The sequence below is a fragment of the Cyprinodon variegatus genome, unplaced genomic scaffold (assembly GCF_000732505.1).
Source record: "Cyprinodon variegatus isolate N-32 unplaced genomic scaffold, C_variegatus-1.0 Scaffold145, whole genome shotgun sequence".
Lineage (NCBI taxonomy): Eukaryota > Metazoa > Chordata > Actinopteri > Cyprinodontiformes > Cyprinodontidae > Cyprinodon > Cyprinodon variegatus.
Window position 1 is genome coordinate 60,284 of NW_015150598.1, and position 10,591 is coordinate 70,874.

General features: G+C 37.2%; 1 protein-coding gene across 2 annotated transcripts in view; it reads right to left on the reverse strand.

Annotated features, from left to right (window-relative positions):
• Positions 1-2,533: 2,533 nt before the first annotated feature.
• Positions 2,534-10,591, reverse strand: part of hibch (3-hydroxyisobutyryl-CoA hydrolase) — a 23,756-nt gene continuing 15,698 nt past the window's right edge. Inside the window, exons 8-14 of one of the 2 annotated variants that reach the window (XM_015376984.1) lie at positions 9,611-9,756; positions 8,043-8,129; positions 7,054-7,112; positions 6,780-6,861; positions 5,183-5,302; positions 4,506-4,539; positions 2,534-3,271 (exon numbers count right to left, since the gene is read on the reverse strand). In XM_015376984.1, the coding sequence (XP_015232470.1) occupies positions 3,156-3,271; positions 4,506-4,539; positions 5,183-5,302; positions 6,780-6,861; positions 7,054-7,112; positions 8,043-8,129; positions 9,611-9,756 (644 nt within the window). In that variant the 3' untranslated portion in view covers positions 2,534-3,155. The remainder of the gene's footprint in view (positions 3,272-4,505; positions 4,540-5,182; positions 5,303-6,779; positions 6,862-7,053; positions 7,113-8,042; positions 8,130-9,610; positions 9,757-10,591) is intronic. The other variant, XM_015376983.1, reaches the window with a different exon arrangement.

Below are 10,591 nucleotides of genomic sequence, written 5' to 3' on the forward strand. Positions count from 1 at the left end.
GTCAGCAGACAGCAAGAAGCCTCCCAGATCTCCAGATGCATTTGAGATATCAAAAAAGTACTCCAGAGTGTTGTTCAGCATGGGGGTGAGTAGCAAATGAAGGCTAATCATGTTTTGGGTGTACTATTCCTTTAATATCCAGCTGTGCATTGCCTGGCATTATGTTTCATTCGGTTGGAACTAAACCATTTTTTCTGGATCATCTTGGCCAATATGGATTCTTTCTTCACATCACCTACAGCCTCCAGAACCTTCTTTCCTTTTGTTTCTTCCTTCAGCGTTTTTTCTATGGTTTAACCTGGTGGTCGGTTCACCTGTTTTCCACCATGGGTCCTTTAGGGGATCCTCTTTATGGTTTCAGTTTGTGTCTCTAATGTTGGGTTTGTGTTCATGGTCAACCAAACCCCTTTCCAAGCGTTTCAGGGTCTAAAAAGGTTTCCTAACTGCTGACTTATCTGCATAAATAGTATTTAAAGATATTTGCTTTGGAAATATAAATTAAATACCAGTGCCTAAAATCTAATCTTTTTTTTATTTGATTAAAAATTCACTATTAATAAAAAAATAATGTCATTTATTGTCTTAAAGGTGTATACAGCCAAACCCAGCTCATTACTGGGATCTAATTTTAGATTTTCATTGCAAATCGTTGTATTTTAAAAGAAACATGGTTTTGCCAGGGTTGTAGGACGGCCTTTTGATCCTTCCTCTCTTACAGACTGTATTTTCAGTGTGTGAAAAAAATCTGATGCCAATAAACAAGAATTATGCCTTCAGTCTGTGAAATGTTTTCTCTCCACCAGCACCACTACTTTAGAACAAATAGTTTATGTTTGTTTTACAGCAGCAGTCAAACAGGAAGACGCAGACATGTGGAGAGCTTTCAGTGGGTCAAAGGTTCGGCTATAAGGAGGATAAACAGGATTCACAAATGGCTGCTGGTGAGCGTTTGTTTGAAGAGGGAAGACATAGGCAGGCTCTGTGTTTATAGCCGCTGAATGTCTGAAATATGTGGGGATGATGCTTCTTTCATTAAGAGGGTGTTCAGATTCAGAATTAAATCTTCTGAAACACTTTAAAATTAAATTATTCCACACTGTTTAATAAATGATCAGTGTTTTTAATTCAGAGTAATTTTCATTTGAATGCTTTGCTGGAGGCATCCATGTTTGTCAAAGAACACTACTGCCACCTACTGGTTTGTGACGTCACGGTGCGGTATCGGCTGTTGATCAAGTCCCAGTGCTGTATCTGGTGTTTGTCACAACGCGCTATTATCCAAGTCATCTTAAAAAAACATTCTTCTTCCAAATGTTGGCTACATATTACGTGTTTTTTCTCTGGCCAGAAGTTCGATGGCAAATCCTCCCTCTTCAAGTTGGCAATCCAACGACCACGTCCATGGAGGATCAGGAATCAGAAAGGTGAAATAACTAATCTCTTTTCACTTTTACCTGATGTATTCCAACATCCAGCTGCCATGCACGTGGGCATTGTCAGTTTCACTATAGCTCTGGTGAATTTCAATGGTGAAGTCCTCTGGAAATCTTCAATAATTGTTGTTGATTGCAGATGTGTCTAGTAGTTCTCATTGATTTTGCTACTAAAGCGTGGAGAATGGCGCTAGGCTTACCGCACCGTGACATCACTGCTGGAAGATGTCAGAAGTAAGGTGTTACTATATTTGGGCAAAAATGGCCGCTCCCAAACTCAGTGATCGAAATGAAAAGCAATGAAATATTTATTATTTTTTTACTGATTAACACTAAATTCATTAAATCACCACAAACATATTAGTTTTAGGTATAAATAATGATTCATTGATTATTCCTTGCTGACCTGACTTCTCTTTTAAAGCTCTCTGCTTCCAAACTGTACAGGTAAACCAGGCAGAGGCGGTTAGATATCTGGTTAAAGAATAACCTCACATAAAAGGGTTAGGTGAAATATCTCAGATAAGGCACCTATAAACTGATAATAAACTTCAAATGAAGTTATCAGTTTTCCAAGAACACCAACAGCAGCTGCTGTCAGTAAAAGTAAGCACACCTTTCGCCATAATAAAAACAATATGGCAGGATGTTTTAAAAGCTACATCTAAGTGAGGGGAAAGGCTTCAAGTAGAAATGTTCGACCAGAATGCACAGAATCATGTTTTAAGCATTGTTAAACCGCACATAGAAAAAAAACAAGCATGGAGGGTGAAGGCTAATGATTGGGAAAGCATCAGGAATTGGAAACAAGCAATCAGCTCAGGAAAATTTGTGATTAAAGGTCAGTTTTTAAACACAGAATCTGCATATTTGTCCCTTTTATTTTTCACAAATGAAGCCATTTATTATTTCTGTTAAATTCTGTGACCCATTTAGTGAGGAACAAATGATTTACTCTGAATGAGAGGTGGATTTCTCTGTAATTTGGTTCCTGTTTTAACTTGGAGACATGTTGGTTATGTAATAAACTCTTTTTATTGCCTCCTGATTCATAAATACTGTAGATATGAGGACCTGGCTGCACTCCTACAGAACAGACAAGTTTATGAGAAATAAAAACAAGATTCCAGTTTAATGAAACTATATGTGATTTTTATACAGTCACTAATAAATCCTGCTTCTGCATCATCAATAAATCTGTTTTGTTTCACATTAAATTTGAAAAGAACAAACATAAAAATGGCAAAAGCAGGTGGAAATATTACCGCCTGTGTTTTAGCTGGAGACAGAAACACAGAAAAACAGATGATAACTGATCTCAGTCACATCAACAAACACCCACGGGAAATGTGATGAAGCACTTAATGGTGAGATCATTTCCCTCTCTCCTGTTCTGCTGGCAGTGCAATGCGGCTGTCAGGTCCTTGAAATTCCAGCAAAACACTCAACTTACACCAAACATTAAAAAAAAATAAAAATTGTTTCTGTTAGCACTTTGATTCTGTTTTGATTTCTCATCTGCAGGAAAACGATCTAAATTTTCTGCTAAACATCTCCAGAGGAGAAGATATTGTGAAGTGTTAGTCACACAGCAACAGGCTCTCTGCAGCACGGCCGTCTGAAACGACTGACCATGAAAGGATGAGTGAGCAGGAAGCGTCTGTTTAGACAAGGCCTGAATGTTCAGAGGGTGGGAGGCGACGGCGGCTGGTTGATCACACGTCAGAAAGTCAGGTCCTTCTCTCCCAGCGAAGCGAAGCACTCGTCCACGTACTGATCAGAAACTTCCCCCAGGGCTGACGGATTCCAGCGAGGATTCTGGTCTTTGTCGATCAGAACTGGAGAAGCACAGAGGTGGGTGACATTTAACCGCCTCAGAGGCGGGTCAGCTGATACGAACAGCGATTAAATAACAGCAGGAGGACGTTTTTAATGGAGACATCCTCTGCTGATGCAGGGAGTTGGAACATGAGAAGAATATCTGCATCTGATATGAACCCCCCCTTTACACACACAAGCTCTGTTTTTAGACAAAGAGGCAGATTTTCATACAATTAACCAGCAAATTATTCTAAAATTGACCAAAATGTACAAAATATTATAATAAATTAATATATTTAGATTAAAGCTTCAATTAATGGCAAAATTAGACAACAGCTGGACTGATTTTAACAAGAAAGGTCCAGATTTAAAGCTGTATTTCAATCATTAAACATAATTAAATAAACAGAAAAAAAAACATGCAGAACAATAATTAACTGGTTTAAATAAAATAAAACACCTGGATTTTAGTTGGACTTTATTAAAGAGAAATGGATGGTACTGAATGGAAATAAACTGGACTGAACCAAATAAAGTCAGAATGAACTAATCTAAATGTGATAGGGTTTAATCTGAAAGGGACTGGGGTGAAATGAAGAACAATAACCTGAACGTAATCAGGCTCTGACTATAATAATCTGTTTTTTAACAAGTTAATTCTTTGAAATAAACTGGACATTGTGTATTTGGGTTAAGGTCCTAAGAATCTCTATAAATTAGACAATCAAATAAGATCCTAATGCATTGAATCGGACCAGAACTTTATCCTAGCCTAGAATGAGATGGGCTTAATAGATTATTTTTATTTTTATTTGAATCTGACAAATCAATTGAAAAAGGCCACAAAATCTAATTGTACTGTATTCATTTATTGTTATTAGAAAAAACATTACTTTAAGTGTTTTAGTGAACTGGATTAAACTGCAGCATGTGAATCAGCCAGAGGCTAAAATCAGATGGATTCTATATGGGTTGAATTTTATGAAACTATTTTAAATAAAAATGAAGTGGGTCATATTAAACTGGGAATTTTTTAATGTGAATTTAATATAAATAATCTTTTAATTTTACCCCAATTTGATAGTTTAAAACTAACTTTAATATCTGAATTAGAGAACATTTGAATGAAATGGAAATTGAATTTGAGGAACCAAAAAAACACAACAAACACCTCTCCCAGTAAGACTCTGAATAAAAGTGATTAAAAACATCTCCTTTATCGTTAACAGTGAACCTTTAGTGTTAACTCACCTGCGCGTACGCCCTCATAGAAGTCATGGCCTCTCTAGAAAAAGAAAATCAGAACTAATCAGCAGACTGTTCTACATGGTTTAAACTACAACTCTAACAGCAATGCACCCACTGAGACCAAACCTCATGCCCAGAGAAGCTGCAAAAGCATCAGCAGAGTCAGTGGTGATGAAAAAATGTCTGCTATTACGTCTCAATAATGTTATTTGTAATATGAAACTCCTCCCAACATGGACATGCCATGGGGTCAGGGCAGGGAAGCTTATTGAGACATGAGGCTTTCTAACATTTTCAAATGATAACTATTCTGTATTTGGGTTTTTTTTTATCAGTTTAATGCGTTTTTCTTCTTAACACCTTGATGGGGATTTCAACCAGAGAAAATACATCTGAACGAGGCTCAGGAATACATCACTGGAGGTTTAACCAGCAGCTATATCCCTTTATATGAAGTAGGGATTGAATGGTGGAATTTGACTGCATTCCTAATGGATGAGTTTTGTTTTTAGAGGATGAAACCCCCTGATCATGTCATGTTTTCTCTTTTCAATTAATTTCAGTTTTGTTTTTAGAGGATGAAACCCCCTGATCATGTCATGTTTTCTCTTTTTAGTTAATTTCAGCTTTGTTTTGTTTTTTCCTGGTTCTTGTTTGCGGCTCTGGTTTGTTCGGTTTACCATGCAGGCCTGGCTCAGCCGATACTCCATCACCAACACGTCCTGCAGGCTCAGGGTGGCGCCCGCCTGCAACTGTTTGAAGGTGATCTTCAGGGACGTGGGAGACATTTTGGAAAGAGTCTAAAAGAAGCACAAGCAGCAGATGATCATCATCAACAGAGTTATAATTCAGAGGGAAACTGATCAGTTCTAAAAGGGCACTGATGAAGCAAAGACTGCAGAAGAATATAGAGTACATATCTTTTATTCTTTAGATATTCTTTAAAAAGCTTTTTTTTTTATGTTAACTTTGTGATAAAATGAGGAGTGGTGGTCTAGTGGTTAGGGGATTACATTTGGATCCCGGAGGTTCTGAGTTCAAGCCCCGTTCCCACAGACTGCCACTCTGGGTCCCTGAGCAAGACCCTTAACCCCCACACTGCTCCCCGGGCGCCACACAATGGCAGCCCACTGCTTCCCAAGGGGATGGGGACTTGTGACAGTAATAAAAAGTTGAAAAAAGAAAGGTTGAAATAAATAAAATAATGAAAGAAATTTTCCAAAATTCCAAATCTAGATCATACAAAGTTGATGAGTGTTTTAGTTCATATTTGGTTAAAACATATTAAATGATTAAATATTTTATTGTTAATTAATTTATTTCTATCCAAAGTAAGGCAAAAAATAGAAACAGGTTTTCCTTCTTTGTTTCCAAAAAATCTGGAGCCCGGAATAAAATTCAACAAGATTTAAATTATTTAAGGAAATTTAACACAGTTACTAAACATTTCACAAGTCTAAATGTCAGACTTCTCTAGACTGAAATATTAAAGTTTACTTCATCTTTTTTTATGGAATATTTGTTGTATAAAGACACATTTGAGGAGTTAACAGGTTAATTAATTTCTGGATCTTTCTGGGTGGAGTTCTTTATAGCATCTAACCGCTCATTAAGACATGATCACTGATGGGTGAGTGGATAAAACCACTAAGACACTGGTACACAGATATATAAACAAAAGTTATCTATTTTAACTAACTAGCCGAGGGTCCATAGACTATTGACTATTGACCATTGAGCCATAGACTAATGGAGGAATTATTATGTAATTTTAAATTGTGAAATATTTAACACGTTGCTTTGTCTTTTCATTGAACTGTGTTAAGGAGAAGGTACCTCTAAGTTTCACGTCTTACCTCCAATAAAGTACAGCTGCTTATTGTGTTTTGGTACTGATGCTTTAATATGGGTGTTGGGCTCCTTTAAACCTTCAGCAGGTTTAAAGCTTTTCAGCTCAAAGATAGGTTTATGAACAGAGCAGTCACTTCTTGTGAAATCCTTTAACTAATCACTGTGGTTTGGGTGAGACGTCCATTAAACACTAAAACTGTGGTTGATAATTACTGGTGGGTGACATTAAAGCCATAATTCACAGTGATTTATAACTACACTGCATAGCTGATCTGATTTTAAAGGTGTTACAAACTGCTGCAACAGATTTAGGCAGCAAGTTTCTGCCAACATGTAGTTCTATTTCTGCACAGCGCCTTTTCCTAAGAGCATAAATCAACAATACAGTGAGAGTGGTTTTGGTTCAGCAGCAGATTAAGGTCCAACCTCGGCTTGTTTCTTAGCAAACTCTGATCCGTCGGCCTTCAGGTTCTGCATGATTCCCTCCACACTGCCGGAGCCAAAAAGCCTGAATAGAGGTGAAAAAAGGAGGAAAATATGGGTTTACACCAAGAAACAAACAGCAAGCTGTATCAGTGTTCAATTGGGTTGAGTAAAACAACTCCAGTTAGTGCCAATCCTGAAACCTTTTTTTTTTTTTTGGTTTAATTTTGACATGTCATTTTATTTTATGCTTTCTAAAAGGTTCATCAAAACTCACCTGTCAATGTCAGAGATATGTTTGTCCAGGACAAAAGGTTTGTCAGAGTCCAGATCACTCTGTGGCAGAAACACAGGAAACCTCAAGTGAGAAACATAAACTAATTTAGATTCAGCACCTTCTTTACTGAATGGTACAGTTGGTCAAATTCGGAAAGAATTCATGAAATGAAATTATACTTTATTTCAACCAGCATTAGACACACTGAAAAATGGAGAAATATAACTTCTAATTTGGGAATATCTATTCTGTGGGAACAAAGCTCGATATTTATAGAACTATTAGTTGATTAATTTACTATATACAATAAACTAGATGTAAACAAATTATTTTTAGGAGTAAATGTTTCATTTTTGAAGCTGATCAGGAAACAGCTCTAATGCCTGTTAGGTAGAGTGGAGGCTAAGTGATGCTGTGGGCTTTTTTATCCTTTTAAAGGCTCTGAGGACCTTGTTAGAGTATAAGTAGCATGATGTGAGCTGTGAGACTGTGCCGCCCTGGGAGAAATTTAAGGAAGTTGTTATGGGAACAAAGAAGCTCTCTGAAAACACCTGAAACATTTTTGCTTTACCAGCCAACTTTAAGGCAAAGACACTAAAGGAAGTTATTGCAAGTCATAAATCGCTATAAAAAGGTCTTCTGCATCCGGAGGAAGAACGATGAATGGCAAAAAGTCTTATAGACCGACAGTGAAAATGGAACTGGACAAGAGAAGGTATTGACACTGGACAGGTCCCCAGTCCATCCCAGGGCAACACAGAGAAACACTCATACCTAAAGGCAACTTAAAGTCAGTATTTAACAACACAGTTGGGTTTGGAAGGGAGCCAAACCCAGGACCTTCTACTGTAAGATAACAGTGATACCAACTGCTTCACCATGCAGTCCACCCTTAATATATTTATAAAAAATTTAACTGTGTTGGAGGTTTTGATTTTACAGCAGACTTTGGGGTCTTAGTGGGTTCTGATGCGTCGTTGGTTCCTAACCTGCTTCTGGAAAGACTCCAGCAGTCTGGAGACGTCCGTATCAGATGGAGACTTCAGGTCCACAAGCTCCTTCTCCAGGTCTGGGATCTGCAGGTGGAAATATCTTTCAGAACCGGAACTCGCAGAATTTTGTATTTAACTGTGAACTGTTTTTTTTTTTGTTGTTTTTTATTGTCTTTTTAAGGTCAGCTTGAATAAATAAAATTGTTTTAATTTGCTAAATGACAGAAAATTTGGAAGAAAATTTTTAACTTTAGTCAACCTAAGAGGTTAACATAAACAAAGAACACCATATGCTGAAAAAGTTGGGGGAAGTCCTAATAAAGATTTAATGGTTTTGTAAGCTTTTGATTGTTTAATATAAAACCTTTGAATTAAATAGACCCATACTTATGGATGAATTACCATGTGGGGAATCATAGTAAAAAAATCTAATGAATTGAGCCGAGATCAGGGAGTGAACTGACCACTTACACATGTCTAGATCATCTTTGGGTCAAATTTTCAGATAGCTGAAGGTTCTGCGTTGCATGTTCAAACAATAATACCTAAGTACAAAATGCATTAGAAGGTCCAGCCATCATATCTTTCAGAAAGAAGGTGGTTTCTTTGTTACAAAATACAGGTTTTGGTTAAAATCAACCTCAAAGCAAGAGATAAAGAAACTGCTAAAACTGGTTTGAGTCTTTATCCATAATGGAACCAGTCCTGAACCAACATAAGCTGAAATGCCACTCAGGCAGGAAGAAGCCATTACTTCTAAAGCACCAAAAAAAAAGGCACAAACATCTGCATTGTGAAAAAAAGAAAATAATAAAAAAAAAAAATTAAAAAAAGTATTTCAGCCAAAAAAGGAAAGCTTGGATCCAAATATGTTATCCAAATTGATCACGTTCCTTTGGATTTTCAGTAAAACACTTTTGGAAGGATGCTCGAAATGTTTGACCTGAGTCGGACAATGTAAATGTAAACCTAATTTTAAAAAAAGAGGGGAAAAAAAATGTTTTCCCTAATTGTTCTATCATTCAGGAAATAAAACTGTATTTAGTAAATCTTACCAGAGCTAAAACAGAAATGTTTTAATCAACTTTAATGTTACAGAGTGAGGATAAAATGTTCTGTTTTTATAATCTAAGAATAAATCTGGTTTTAACCTTCTAAGGAGTGTTTACCATTTTTTATATTCTGGTTGATTTTTTGGGTCCATGTATCTGTGCTGTTGGCACATGTTGAGTACTTTATTGCTGCCAGTACGGCTTGGTTTTAATTTGAGGCTCCAGCAGAATCCTGCAGGTCAACAGTACTTTATAACAAATTCAAGGTTATTGGCTTGAACAAACTCTGCTGTCCGCTGCTTTGACTGCAAGCCAAGAGCGAGACCCACACCTGGCCATAGGGCCAGTCAGAAAGTGTTGGCGCTCATAAATAAAATCTCTGATTCACCCACTGACTCAACATCTGGCCTGAACTGCCCCCTTCATTCGTCCCTGAAGCGCCGATCTAACACAGTTGGTGATTCAGACTCGTTTTTTTATACTTAATGTTATTATTAATTGAAGTTACATCACCTTCTTAGATTCTACAAAGTGAGTGGCGACTCCGGCTCGCTGAACATCACGTCCCTTCAGCCGGAAGCCCGTCAAGGCGAGGAACAGTCCCAACTTTCCCTGGAGCCTCGGCAGGAAATAGCCCCCTCCCACATCAGGGAAAAGACCTGTCAAAATAAAACCATCACAGTTTTTGTTACTCTTCCCTTGTAGGTCATTTTGAAGTTCCTTTAATTGAATCATTTCACTCTTCTTGGTCTTTGTTTAGAAATCCCCCAAATAATGGGACCTTTATTTGTTTTTTCATGCTCAGCTGTGTTAATCAGTGTAGTTCTGATCCTGTTGTTATGATATTTAGATGTTTTGTATAATAATGTGAAATGATGGTGGGGAAATTCCAATAGTAGCTCGGGTTTTTGAACGTGATTGGGGTGTTAGGGATGTTTTATAATGTTAAACACTTTTTGTTTCATAAGTCATGAGAAAATAAGCTGGACTTAAAGTTCAGACTGTGACCAAATGAAATAGATGAGAGACTTCAGCCAAATAAATGAAGGCGAGGGGCTTCTGTCTATAAAGGAAACAGCAGAGGAGTTTAAGGCACCTCCTCATGAAGATTCCAGATTTCTTCTCTCAGTTGCACTGATTGTACATGTTCTGTTGCTTTTTCAGATTTTATTTATTTATTTTTTTTGTTTAGGTGGTATTTTTACCGTTTGTTGGTGGCTTTGTTAAGGTGATTGGATTTTAAGTACTGTTGGTTTGTCCATAGTGTTTGGATTTTTTGTGAAGTTATTTATTTTTGTGTTGTTGCTGCGTCGATTTGTTGGTCACATGGTTGATTGTTTTTGTTTGGTCCTGCTGATTGGTTGTTTTTTGTTGGTTGTGTTTGTCTGTTTGTTCTTTCAGTGTTCACTGTGGTGGTTGGTTGGTAACCTGAATCCGCCAGATGGATTTGCTCCGCATATCCATCTGGAAACCTTCCGTTGAAGTACTTTTGGG